This window comes from Saccopteryx leptura, chromosome 1 (assembly GCF_036850995.1).
Source record: "Saccopteryx leptura isolate mSacLep1 chromosome 1, mSacLep1_pri_phased_curated, whole genome shotgun sequence".
NCBI classification, from domain to species: domain Eukaryota; kingdom Metazoa; phylum Chordata; class Mammalia; order Chiroptera; family Emballonuridae; genus Saccopteryx; species Saccopteryx leptura.
Window position 1 is genome coordinate 212,642,149 of NC_089503.1, and position 14,873 is coordinate 212,657,021.

The window sequence follows — 14,873 nt, forward strand, 5'->3', positions numbered from 1 at the left end:
TGTACTGGAAATGACTTTCTTCTCTCCTTGGTGAGGACCTCGCTCTATCAGTCACTGCCTCTCTGACTGTCAAATGGCGTTTGGACTATAAACAGCCTCAATGTTTACCAAGAAAACACCTAATAATAAACTCTATCTCCCTGTTATGTCTAAAAGGCCACATCATACATACACTTTCTTGAATGGTTAACTCTTACGCACATTTAAACCTTACTTTTGGAAATCTGACCATGACCACAGGACTCCTGTTTTAGCCCATGAATAAGCCTCAGGTGTACTGTAATTGCTACTTGTTTCTCTAGTGCCCTAATTGGCTGTGGAGTCCTTAAAGCCTGAGGGGTTCACCTGTGTCCCTATGAAAAAGGGGAGTTTGGAGAAGTCCCAGGAGAATGTCGCAAGAATGTGAAGCTGACCACCTGCAAGCCGACGACAGGCCTGGAAGAGCTCCTTTCTCCACAGTGCTCTGAAGAAATGAACCAGGCAGAACAGGAGCTCAATACCCCACTGAACAGAATGGTTCACTGTAAACCTCCTCAACTCACCATCATCAGAAGGTTCTGCATGTCAACGTTGAGTTGAAGTCCTATTAATGGAGCCTACCTTCTATCACTTGCTGTCTTCAACTATTGTCACAACATTTAATTTAGTGAGAGGAGGGGAGGCAGAGACAGAGTCCCGTATGCACCCTGAACGGGATCCACCCAGCAAGCCCACTAGGGGGCGATGCTCTGCCCATCTGGGCCCCTTGCTCTGTTGCAATGGAGCCATTTTTTAGCACCTGAGGTGGAGGCCATGGAGCCATCCTCAGCACCCTGGGGCCAACTCACTCTAATCGAGCCATGGCTGCAGGAGAGGAGGAGAAGGGCGGGGGGGAAAGGGTGGAAAAGCAGATGAGTATGTCTCCTTTGTGCCCTGACCAGGAATCAAACCCAGGTCATCCACCACTGGCCAGGGCCCGATAACATGTTTTTATCTACCACTAGACCTCTCTCTGCTCTAGGACCTAAGGACCTAGGAATTACCTATGATTCAGAAAGTCCCAAAAATGATCCAAAGAAAAGAAAATAAGGAGGGAGGGTGGAAAAGGGACATTTTGGTATAGCAGGGAAAAGGCAAGTTCTGAGGAAGGGTTTGCATAACACAGTGAGGTAAAATTATATAAAGGAAAGATATCCAATTCCCAAATTCTCACTTGGTTTAATATAAAATGTGAAAAGGTTAACACCATGTTTAATGAAAAGAAATACAAGATATTTATTTATTATCCACCCAAACTCTTAAAGTTTACAGTACACATTTTAGGGTAGATCAAGGTTTCCCATTTATCTGAAGAGGTAGTACTGACTCTCATGATAAGATTATATATTTACATATCTTAAATAAAGAAAACAGAGCTATACTGCACCCATGCACTGGCCCAGGCCTTTCCAGGTAATAGAGCATTATGGCACAGGTAAATCATTTATCTCATGACCACCCCAAGCCAAACAGGTGCTGTTAGTTTCACTTTACAGTTGAGAAAATTGAACTTCAGGGAGGTTAAGAGGTGCGAATGCCTCAGAGCTGTAGATAAATTGAAGAAGAAGGTGAGGTAAAAGGTAGAAATATTAGATTTGCTCTTTTGAAAATGCTTCTGTGGGAGAAATGCAATCTTAATCAGCAACAACAAATACTTATTCAGCATTTACCTCCTGGACCCAGCTCTGTTTTTCCTGTGATGGAAAGCTTTTTCAGAAGAAAGAACACGCTTCTCTACATGGCCCTTCACACAGCAGTTTTTTGAGAGATCGGGGTCTTTCAAATAATTTACTCCCTGAACAGTTTGAAGTGTAGGGTGGCAGGCAAAGTCATTGTTCACTGTTTAATATCTAATACAGCTAGCATACTATTTTCTTGGTTCAACATATGATAAAGTGTTTCCTTCTGTGTGTGCATATAATGTGAAAGGATCCTGGATAATGAATAGGTATTGATTCAGGGATAACACTGCTCCCCCTGAGCCAGCACCTCATGCTTCTCCTGACTTGTTCTGTCCAAGGAGTCCCCACCTATGCTGGCTTCCTTTGTTTACTTAGCTTTATTTTTTTCCAAATGGTTTTATGTGGCCATCCTGCTCATTTTAGAACACCTGGAATAATATTTTCTTTCAAATCATCAAACCATGAATGAGAGGGATGTAAGAGATTTTTATGTACACTGCCATGTAAACACAATCCTTTCTAAGTATGCCCAGAACTAAAACACTGGATTACAAGAATGGAAATACTTGTTGCATCCAAGTAGGGCATTGTAGATAATTTCTGACTCTTTTTCCAAAAAGCAGGTTTTTTGTTGTTTTTGTTGTTGTTTTGTATTTTTCTGAAGAGAGAGGCAGGGAGGCAGAGAGACAGACTCCCACATGAGCCTGACCAGGATCCACCCGGCATGCCCACTAGGGGGCAATGCTCTGCCCATCTGGGGCATTGCTCCATTGCAACCGGAGCCATTCTAGTGCCTGAGGCAGATGCCATGGAGCCATCCTCAGTGCCAGGGCCAACTTGGCTCCAATGGAGCCTTGGCTGTGGAAGGGGAAGAGAAAGAGAGAAAGGAAAGAGGGAAGGGTGGAGAAGCAGATGGGCACTTCTCCTGTGTGCCCTGGGAATTGAACTCAGGACTTCCACATGTCAGGCCGATGCTCTACCACTGAGCCAACCAGCCAAGGCCCAAAAAGCAACTTTTTTTTTCATTTTTCTGAAGCTGGAAACAGGGAGAGACAGTCAGACAGACTCCCGCATGCGCCCGACCGGGATCCACCCGGCACGCCCACCAGGGGGCAATGCTCTGCCCATCCTGTGCGTTGCCATGTTGCGACCAGAGCCACTCTAGCGCCTGGGGCAGAGGCCACAGAGCCATCCCCAGCGCCCAGGCCATCCTTGCTCCAATGGAGCCTTGGCTGCGGGAGGGTAAGAGAGAGACAGAGAGGAAAGCGTGGCGGAGGGGTGGAGAAGCAAATGGGCACTTCTCCTGTGTGCCCTGGCCGGGAATCGAACCCGGGTCCTCTGCACGCTAGGCCGACACTCTACCGCTGAGCCAACCGGCCAGGGCAAGCAATTTTTTTTAATTTTATTTTTTTATTTTTCTGAAGTTGGAAACAGGGAGACAGTCAGATAGACTCCCGCATGCGCCCGACTGGGATCCACCCAGCACGCCCACCAGGGGGCGATACTCTGCCCATCTGGGGTGTTGCTCTGTTGCAACCAGAGCCATTCTAGCGCCTGAGGCAGAAGCCATGAAGTCATCCTCAGCACCCGGGGCACTTTGCTCCAATGGAGCCTTGGCTGCGGGAGGGGAAGAGAGAGACAGAGAGGAAGGAGAGGGGGAGGGGTGGAGAAGCAGATGGGCACTTTTCCTGTGTGCCCTGCCCGGGGATCGAACCCGGGACTCCTGCATGCCAGGCCAACGCTCTACCACTGAGCCAACCAGCCAGGGCCCCAAAAAGCAATTTTAATGGCTTATATTCCCTTGGCAATAAATAGGAAAAAGTATTATAGAACCTGGCAATTGTGACATCTTCACTTTGATGACACAGTCTTGGTTATGTATAATATGATTTATTTGACAGCAAAGAAATTTTTATGTCAAAGAAACATGATCAGGAATAAAACTTCCATTTGTAATCTTCCCCAAGGAAAAATGTGTCTTATTTATCCACTATCTGTATTGTGACTGCCTTCTAACTTGTCTTGATGAAAAGCAGAGATTTCTTACCACCCTGACTGAATTTCTCGGGGCTGAACATTGGGAGGCAAGCAGTGTGCAAGAGACTTACCCACTCTTCCTCATCGTAGTCCGAATGATGAGGAATGGAGTCCTGTCTTCTTATTGGCAGGGGTGGATCTTGAGGACTGCTCTCCTCCGTGCTGTTCTTAGGAGAGGGTGGCTTTTTAAGGACGCCTCCTGGTCTGGCCGTGTAAAGTGCTAACAGAGCGCTTCTGACCAGCTGGTCCTTAAAGGCATGTACGAAAAGCTCTGTCTGGAAAGAAATTGACAAGGATTAGAAACACCATGGTGGGCATCTCAGCATAGAGTTAGGCAAAGATCAACTGCAGATCTGCTGGCACTTGAGCGGTGTGGATGGTGGGAAAAGTATAGCCAACAGAGAGAGAGAATGATTCATACCCATCAGTTGAACATAATTCGGTTTGGGGACGTTGCCCAGACCTTGAGTCCTCCTGCTCTAAAAGTCAACACTGAGGTTCTGTGTGCATGATAAACACCATCTGTCTCCTCAAACCCTCTCTTTTCATCCCACATTCTATCTTTGCAGATTAATTTCACTGGGAATAATCACTTGAACAACATCTACCTTTCAAGTAATCCCAAACAGACCTTCAAAGAAAATGTAATCAGACTATGGATATTCAATATTTTTAAACAGAGTTAAAGGCTAAAGAAAGACATGCCTTTAAAAAAAAAAAGAAAAGAAACGAGAGGCACGAGATATTTTTTCTTTTTAGCATCATAGACAGATTTCAGCAGTAGGGATGACACAAGCCATCTTCCCCATGAAAACAGTTGGCTTTTTTTCCTTATTATCAGCCTGTCTCCTCCAACAAATGGTTTCAGTAATGCACTATTTTAATGAGGCTACTGTAAAACCTGCCATGGTAGATTTTACAAGCTGATGGTAAATACCTGCTAAGTACTGGAGTAATGACAGCTTCCCAACAATAAAGAACTTCACAGCTGTACTTTTCAATTTCCTGAATAAATGTTTACTAGCTTCACCCCATAATATACTGAAAGGGACAGTAATTGATTTTCTGTATTACAGTACACTTAACAGGCACAGGGTCTCACAATCTGTTCAAAGAGTGGAGAGCAGCTCAAGCCCTGACCTCCACTGTTCTCATATTTACACTGTGTGATCTCTTCGGAAGAAGGGGTCTCTTCACTCAGAGTGTTATTTATTTCCAATAACAGTTGATATAATCTCCATTTAATGAGACCCTCTTGTATATATGGCTGACTTCACGGTGGCTGTAACTCTAGGTAACCATTTATTGGTGCATTCTCATTGTGCAGTCAATGCCGCCATGCCTAACAGTTGGTTACTAAATCTTCTCTCAAGCTCCTCGTTGTGTCTATACAATTTAAAAAACCCAGTTAAACCGTGTTTAGAACAAGGGCCTACTAAGATGGTATCTGTATAGCTTAGCTCTTCTTTGCCATAGATCCTGAAACTCAAGAACTGAAAAAAGGACCTTAACCCTTTGAGTTAATACGAACGTTCATGTACGTCCTTGCTCAAAGGGTTAAAAAAACCCTCACATGTTAAAGGGTTAAAGTGGACCTCTTTATTCACCAGATAAGGAAACTAAGAAAGAAGTAGGGTGCCCTGTCCAAAGCAGACTGCTTACTGGCAGCACAAATGGAACAGATCCTAAGTTTTCTAATAAATGCACAGCTTTCCCCCCTGACTCCCCACTGCCCACCAGCCATCATCAACCTAGACGTTTCTGTCCTCACCCTTCTTCCCAACCTCAGCCTCCTCAAGGGTTCTGAATAGCTTCCTGGTCTCAGAATTAACTGTGTCCACAATTACATGCATAACTACCTTCACTGCTACACTTTACTGGATGTTTTATATACTTTTTTAATCTAGTAGTCATGTTGAAGCCACTTTAAAGGTAAGTAGACAAGAAATCTGAGGGGAAAAGGCTATATACAAAGAAAAGGCTGAAAAACATTTTGACAATTAACTAGGAAGTCAAAATAAAAAACAACTTTTCTTTTAAAAAACCAAAAAAAATTGGTTCGATAGTATTTGAACAATTCAGTATAGCTATAGCAAAATGAGGAAATTTTTTGTTTATGTAATTTTCCATACAGCATAGATGAGTCTATCAATGTTAATGTAAACAGTAAAAATGGAATTTTACTTCCATTCAGTTTAACTAAACTATTTTTCTGTTGATAATTTCAATAAAATCTTTTGATTTATTTTTAGAGAAAATCAGTTTGCCTTCTAGAATTCCTGCTATTACATTGCTAGTCTCCATATCACTCACATAATTATCATGTAGCTGAATATCTATTCACACGCCATGAAATCTTGCACAGTTCTTATAATTGCAATCATTTTCTTCTCATAGCATGCACACACAAAGATTCCACTTCATTTATTCAAATCTCATTTGGACTGATTTATCATGAAAACATGGGAGATAATACCATAGATTCTTACAGTTGTACAACCCAGAATTTTTGAGTTGTAATATAATATAATACACAAAATATAATACATACAAAATCTTAAGCAAACACAATCATAGCTAATCTTTTACTTTGTGGTTTTACTGAAAAAAAAATCTATCTGATTCCTGGGAAACTTTAGATCACCAAGATACTGTACATCTATATAGCATTCTGTTAAAAATTAGAAAACATTCTACCCACATGACCTGGAAAAAAACCCTCTCAATTTTCTTGAGCAGCATTACCTAGCAAATGTAGACCACTGTACACCCTGATGTTTTATAGTCAAATACATCAGCTTGACAAGATTAATATAGACATACCATACAACACACCTGTATACTGTTGTTCTTGCAAATGAAAGGCCACCAGGGAAGCTAAAAGTCATGACAAGAATATGACCATGACTGTGCCTATTGACTTGAAATTCTGAAAACCTTTTTCTTTTTCTGACTCAGTTCATGCTACATTAAATGAAAAAAAAAAAAGCTGTCTAAATGTTATTGTAAGGGTAGGCAAAACAATTCATTTAAAATGTCAGTTTAAAAATATAGTTAAAAAAGCATAAACTTAAGCAAAGGCAAACCTATTTCATTTGTTTGATATTAAGAAAAGAGAGAACTGTTCTCTGAAAATTGAATTACTTTTGCCTTACTGGCATTCCTCCAATTCATAGTTTCATGTATATATTCTTCAAAGTAACTTACAGAATTATCTGCAAGTATAAAACTACTAAAAATTGCTCCTCTTGGGAATGAATTTCCTAGTTTCCTGAATATTAATGGCAGAAGCATAGTTTGAGTATGTTCATTTAAAATGACTCTTTCTAACTGAAGATCTCAACAAATTATGCAAATCCCATTCTCTTAAAAATGACCTTACCATCACTGAAAAATTCAAAGCTATGTCTCATCCCACCTGCAATATGGAATTAGCTAATGGTGTAAACAAGTGGTGATCATTTTAGTTGTCATATATATGGTGAGAAATAATCCTGTTTATTTTTAAATTTGATATGCTGTAATTATTTCCCATGGCAATAGTTCCATATGCTGACATTACTGCATTGATTATATTTACACACATCACATAACATTTTGTAAAGAAAAGAACTTCCAGCCAAGAGTGTTACCTGACACCTGGGTAGCCCATATAAATTAGTCCCCTGACCTTGGATAAATCACACAACCATTTTCCCCCAGTTTGTACAAATTTACAATGTCTACCTGTGAAACCTTTATGGGAGTTCACTGTAAACTGTAAGGTGCACTTTTCTATGTATACTTCTTTTTCTTGACTGACCTTTTCAGTTCACTTTGTTGATTTATAATCCTGATTGCTCAGAGGACCCTAAGGAACTTTAAACTGCTTTCTTAAGGCATTTCTCCCCCCACTCCCTGCCACTGGTGATGTAACTCCTTCTATAACTTCAACTTTTTATCCATATGTCAAGGTCCTTAAAATATATTCCTACTCACCTCTTCAACCATCACTGTCAACTGTTCCCATCTCAAAGTCTTCTGAGTTTAGAAGTTCCAGCCTGATCTCAAGGTTTTTATTTTATTTTATTTTATCCATTTTTTCATCTGAGTAGTATCATTGCTATTCAGCAGCTCAGAGTACAAACATTTGAACCGTCTTCAGCAATATTTATTTTCTGAATTACTCATTGATTTTTTTAGTTATACTTTTCTAATACTTTCAAAGATTGACCCTTATATTATATTCCCACAGCTAATCCCAGTTAATCCTTTCTACCCTCCATGTGGATACCTTCCATAGTCTCCTTATCAGTTGATTTACTTTAACTTTTCTTTTTTTTGCAGGATGCTATTCAAGGCCACCAATATTAAAATGTAGACTTCTGAGTCCTGGCTCAGAACTGATGAATTGGAATGTGTACTTTAGCAAGCTCTCCAGGAAGCATTACTAACATTCTGTGATGCTCAATGATTCAAAACCTCTGTCCTAGCTTGGCCCGCCTTTTGCTATTGAGGATGATCTTTACAGAGCCTGCCTCTAGTCCCTCCAACACTCAACAACCTTCTCATTGCCTACTAAATAGACTTTCTCTTGGGTTACTAGGAGAGAAGTGACTAGATCATATTGAGTTAACTTTTAGAAAAAAATGCTTTTTTCCTTCATTGAATACAATGGAAAGATTTGGTATACTATGCTAAAGCTGAAAGGATTTAGGATTTGAAATGTGTGGGATTTTCACTCATATGCTGTGAGCATTTCTAATATTTGTGACAAAATCCTTTATGCTGTTATTGTTTACCATTTCATAAATGTAATATTGTGAAACATTCCCTTCTTTTAAATTCTTACATTGCAAAAGTTAAGGACCATATCTATGTAGCATTTGTCCTATAGGATTGAGTATCATACCACACTCAATTAGGTGTTCAGTATTGCCTTGTGATGAGCAGAATAATAACTACTATTTAAACAAGATCTATTAATCTCTGTGGAATGAAGGATGCAATGGGCATTGGAAACCAATGTCACACATATATTTTAGCTATTAGAGGCAGCTCTACATTGCCTACCATAGGCCCTTATTTTTTCAGTCTGAATTTTTTATACTACGTTTTTCTCTCTCTCTTTATTATTTTTTTTATCGAGAGCACTGAATACTTTTAACCTAGTAAAAAGAAAAATGCACTTTTATTCCGCTCTATTATTGACTCTTCATATCTTTTTTTTTTTTTTTTTTCACTTTTCCGAAGCTGGAAACAGGGAGGCAGTCAGACAGACTCCCGCATGTGTCCGACTGGGATCCACCCGGCATGCCCACCAGGGGGCGATGCTTTGCCCCTCTGGGGCATCGCTCTGTTGCATCCAGAGCCATTCTAGCGCCTGAGGCAGAGGCCACAGAGCCATCCCCAGCGCCCGGGCCATCTTTGCTCCAATGGAGCCTCGCTGCGGGAGGGGAAGAGAGAGACAGAGAGGAAGGAGAGGGGGAGGGGTGGAGAAGCAAATGGGTGCCTCTCCTGTGTGCCCTGGCTGGGAATCAAACCCGGGACTCCTGCACGCTAGGCCGTCGCTCTACCCCTGAGCCAACCGGCCAGGGCCGACTCTTTATATCTTATGTTAAAATTTTGGCCTATGCTTTGTCTACAGTAATTACTCATGTAAACTCAATTTGTCTTTTGCTATGCTCCTATATCAAAATAAGACAGTATAGGGACTTGGGACTAGGATCTACAAGTAGCAGGTGGCCAGGAAGCCCAGTTAAGATCAGGTGGCCAGGAGAAACACCAGATAAGCTGACTGTAGAATGTTACCACCTCTCTATGCCCTACTCATTTCTAAATGTCTAGTTCCTTGCAGATGTAGAAACTACTGACCCACGTAGGCAATTGATCAAGATTTGACTTCTATGTGACCTTCCTTAAGAGGTGGTCATAAGCAGTCTGCTATCTTGCCCCTGCAGCACAGGTGTAGCTAGAAAAGGAAGACACTGAACCTTGAAATGAAAATTCTACAAGTGTGCTTTTTTCAAAAAGCCCTCTTTTTCTTGCATGCCTGTTTTGCTCCCAGCTTATAAAAGCAGCCAAGTTGAGCCAGCCCCTCTGCTGGATTGGAGGACCTTCCTTTCCTCTGTGCTGCCTCCCTTGAGCTCGAGCATAAGCTGAAAAAAATCTGTCTGGAAACATCTCTGGAGCTTCCTCTCAATTTTTACCTTGTGGAACCCAAGAACCCTGAACCCAGTAACAAGATTAAGTAATAACCTTTAATATTTTCATAAACTAATGTACAGCAAGCAAACCCAATTACACACCAGAAGATATACTAAAAACTGAAGTATTAGAACAAAAAAGTCAAACCAAGAAAAAAAAACCCAAACCAAATAGAAGACTGGCTTTGGGGCATGGAGTCTGAACCACCAGCAGCGTGGCTACACAGAAAGAATTATACTTAATTTTAAACCATGAGTTACTGTCTTCATAAACTCTGGAATATTCTGTTTACTTGAAAAATACCTTAAAATTCCAGCCAGGCATTTTTGAAAAAAGCAAGGCACGGCTTGCAAACTTAACTTAAAAAGATCCTCCTGGTTTCAAGGGCTGACAGATTGATTAGTAGATGAAGCTCATCTACTCAATAGAAAACATCTAGGAGGAAAAGCTGGAGCAATGCTGAATTGAAAGAGGAGAAAAACATGCTTGGCCTCGGGCTCCCACCTGCCACCCAAATCACTGCATCAAGTTGTGAATGACGTATGAAATGACAAGTCTCTGCCCAATGCACAGGAAGAATGTAGATATGTTTGTTCTGTGATTGCTGCAGTGATGTGCTACTTACTGACACTTTCTGCTTAGGTGAATCCAGAAAACCTCACTTTCACCTAGATATTCCAAAGAGAACTGAACCAAAATAACATTATATTTATATTATTTTACTGTGTATAATTCTGCCCTCTTTTTTTTTCCTGGCCACAATATATTTACTGACTATTAGACATATTTATTGACTATCAGAATACTTAAGTGTTGCTGGAGAGTTTGTCTAAAACTTTCAGTTTTATTTAAAATATGGAAATATCAAAACATGTATATTACATAGAGGATCCCAAAAGTTTCCTCCCTTTTTTGTTTCTCCCTCCCTGTGCTCCAGCCTGGAAACCACCCCTGTCAGTAAGCTAGACTCAGCCAACCAGACGTGGATGGGAACTTTGTTTGGTTTGACTGCTGAGTCTGAATCTACCTCCATGATTTGGACACTTTCTAACTTCTCTGAGACTCATTCTTTTCCTCTGTGAAAGAGAAATAATATAAACCCACCTCTTCAAAATTAAATGAAATAACATCATTTGCCTGACGAGGCAGTGGCACTGTAGATAGAGCATTGACCTGGGACACAGAGGATTGAGGTTCGAAACCCTGAGGACACTGGCTGGAGCGCAGGCTCATCTGGCTTGACCACGGGATCACCAGCTTGAGTATGAGATCATACATATGAGCCATGGTCACTGGCTTGAGCCCAAAGGTCGCTGGTTCAAAGCCAAAGGTCACTGGCTTCAGCACAAGGTCGATGGCTTGAGCAAGGGGTCACTGGCTTGGCTGTACCCCCCTGGTCAAGGCACATATGAGAAAACAATCAATGAACAACCTAGGTGCTGAAACAAAGAACTGATGCTTCTCAATTCTCTCCCTTCCTGTCTGTCCCTCTCTCTGTTTCTCTTGCTAAAAAAAATAAATAAAATAAAAAGAAAGAAATAACATCAGTTATGAGACCCCTAGGCACAGTATTTGACAAAGTCAATACTTGTAAAATTTGGGTAAATTTTTTCCACCTTGTCATGATGGAGGACCTGTTCTGACACAGAAGGAACGCTGCCTTTTGAACTGGAAAGTCCTGGGTTTTGATATTTTTACTTTTTAATGTATTAGACAATTTACTTGACTTTTTTGAATAGATATTAGATAATTCTTAATGAAAACAGATATTAGTTGTATCTTATGAGAAAATGTATCATAATGTACACTTGAAAATGTTAAACAAGTGCAAGGTTTGATTAGTATAAATGAGCATATCTGAATAAAAAATATATGTACACAGTATCCAGGTTTCTATGAAACTGTTCTTCAGGGATGTGAAAAGCTACACTGTTATTTTGTTCTAAAATGATACCATATGGATTTTCTTTGGTCAGTTTCTTCAAGGGCATTTTTATCAAGAGTATCTCATAATAAATTGCCAGGTGTCCTCAGAATGCAGAGGTTAAGGATGAGAGTATTGGACTTGGACTCCAGGACACTTGGTTTTAGTTTTAAAATCAAGCTTCAATTTCTATTTTTCCATCTCTGTTCTCTCTGCACCATTCATTTGCCCTAACGAGTTATGGGAGTTGGTGTTGAGTACCTGCCCTACGCCAGGCTACCTTTCCTATCTGCACATAAGCTGCAAGTCACTTCTGGAAACATAACGGCTTAGGTCCCACTACACTGCAAACAATAACTAATATTTCTAGAAAATTCCAGAAGCTTCTCGGGGTAGATAATGTTGAAAGTGGATCAGGCAGAGAAATGACCTCATGCCACTGATAAGAACCCACATCAAAGTCTTGCTTTCAAATGAAGTGACATTTCTATTCAAAAGTATACCTTCATAGGCATAAAAATTAGATGATTACCAGAGGAAAATAAAGTAATTTTCAAAATCTAATTTAATTCATTTTATAAGAGCATGAACCAAAGAAAATGAAGGATGCCAAGGAAAAGAAGAAACTATATAACATCCAATAACAGGTTTCATTTCCTACTAGGAAAAAAAAATAGCACTCAGTAAGATTTGAAAAGAAAATGAGGCCAATTCATTTTGATCCTGTGGCAGAACTTTGAAGCTTACTTTTTTAACTTAGTCTATTTTACATTTCCAGGTTCTATGAAAGGCAATATATGCAGAAAGCAACACCAGTGGGGATTGGGGTGTTTCATTTTCCCCACTGTAGGGATGTTTTGAATCTTACCTTTTCTGAAAGCATCTTTAAAGAATTCTTCAAGCTGTCTGGAGAATGCTGGCTTGCAGAATTAAGCAGTAGGTCTGCATGGGTTGCTATCAGAGGTTGTAGTTGATTGATGTTGCTGAGAACTTCTTTTGCTTTGGCTGTGTTTTCAGGTGAATAGTAAATAAACTGGTATCCAGTACTGCAACCACAAAGATAGAGGCAAGTTACATATAAAGCAGAAAGAACCTGCAGCCCTTAATATAGGATGGCAAAAATCCACCTAGCATTACTTCCTATTGAAAAAAGTAAGAACAGTTCTAAGAGATTTTTACATTGTCCTAAGCGTTTTTTTTAAGTAAAATGAGCAAGATATTTTTTAAGTCTAGTAAAATAAATCCAGTCTTTACTCAACCACTAGGAACATTCATTATGATTACACATATCGAGTATTAATATTCAACACAAATTAGTACTAATTACTAATGAATTTGAGGTCACATAGTACAGAGAGGAAAGTCTGAGCTTTACATTCAGGGGATCTGAGTATAAACACTGGTTCTAGCACCTGCTGGCTAGGTGGCCTTGAGCAGCCTCTGGTTCCTTGTGAGAAAAGTGGTAATAATTAGGCAAATAATTATTTATAATTATAAGACGTGGATAGGATAGGTGATCATTCATGGGAAGTGGCTAACAGTGTTGACATACAGCAAGCATTCAGTAACTACTACCTACATCTTCCCATGATCCTTTGGGGAAAGGGAGTGAATTTTAATAGCTGAGAAAAGAAACTAATGTCAAGTGGGCATATAGAGAATTTTATTGGATAGAAAACAGATGTTTCCAGCAGAAAAATTCCAGGATGCTGTTTTATAATCACCTTTTTTTTTTGTCCTCGTGGTTTTTAATTTAAGTAATAAAGCCATCTAAAATTGACTGCTAGTTAAAGAATTGCTGACTCATATACCCATCATCTAGAAACTGGCCAAGCATGTTATGGGGGTCAAGATTCCATGGAGGGAAGAAATTTGGGGCCAGTTTCATTACGGAACATAAAGGAAGCATTCCAGCAGGGAGAGGAATAAAATAGCAAAACAGCAGTCAACGGAGAAGAAAAGAGAAGTCACGGTTGATGCATTCACATGGTTGGTGCAAAGCCTGCTTATATCTCTTGGCATCGAACAATCAAAGTACTTTTTATAATACCTTGCAACATGTATTGAGTATTTGATAAATATTTTCTGTATATTTACCAGCTGAATTATTAAAATTACCATTATCCCATTTCTTATTTTGAAACATTGGGATTCAATAAGAACAACTCATATCTAGGAAGTATCTCCCCCTTCCCTTTACACAAACAACACTTAGGAGACCGTAACAGTTTCTTTGGAGAAATAATACTCTTTTTCAAACATATAATAAATATTTCTAATATGTTATATACAATTTTTTTTCTTGCACAATGATGAAAAGGAACGTCCTTGGTTGCTTGGACTATTCATAAGACAAGCCAAGAAGTCACTGAGGGGTATAGGTTTATGAAGAAAACAACTGCTAGTCTGTAGCACTCAGGAGAATTTGCTCTCAGTTTTGTATGTGACTTAAATTTCAGAAGCAGAAGCTTAAAAATAAAACATCCCTTAATTGCATGTCATATATATCTTAATGCAAATTTAGGCACTAGACAAATCACAATGGTGAGGAAAAGAAAGACAACAATGTCCCTGCCTATTATCTATGCCTCTTTCCAGCTCTTGGGCTCCTAGGCAGGAGTGTGCTAAGGCCTTTAACAAAAATCACAAACTGGGATGTCCCCTACTCCTCTGTCCTCAGACTGGGCACCATGTGCAATCTATCACATTCTTTAGGAAATCAAACAACCCCATGATGTTTTTGGAAAGATGATTATCTGAAATTTCCGACAGGTCACCAGGGAGGGGAAGAGGTCAGCAGCTCTGACAGCGGAAAGAAGGACTTACTACAGACGTGACACGGAAGGCAACCTGTAGCAGTTGCTCCGCGATCCCCGTCCACTGATCTGCTTTCCTGCCATCACAATGTGCTCTTTGGTGCCATCGTATGGGTACGGACAGCCTCCCATGGCTGAGCTCTTGCTTGGAAAGCTAGAGCTTTCATTTTTCTCTGTACATAACTGTCCTCCTTTTGAGGATGCCACCCC

At 40.2% G+C, this 14,873-nt stretch overlaps 1 protein-coding gene across 14 annotated transcripts in view; it reads right to left on the reverse strand.

Annotated features, from left to right (window-relative positions):
- The window catches only part of INPP4B (inositol polyphosphate-4-phosphatase type II B), a 611,130-nt gene that overhangs the window by 91,800 nt on the left and 504,457 nt on the right, over positions 1-14,873 (reverse strand). For all 14 annotated transcript variants that reach the window (XM_066385755.1, XM_066385735.1, XM_066385716.1 and 11 more), the window contains 2 exons: positions 12,716-12,893; positions 3,809-4,012 (listed from right to left, as the gene is read on the reverse strand). In XM_066385755.1, coding sequence (XP_066241852.1) covers positions 3,809-4,012; positions 12,716-12,893 — 382 coding nt within the window. The remainder of the gene's footprint in view (positions 1-3,808; positions 4,013-12,715; positions 12,894-14,873) is intronic.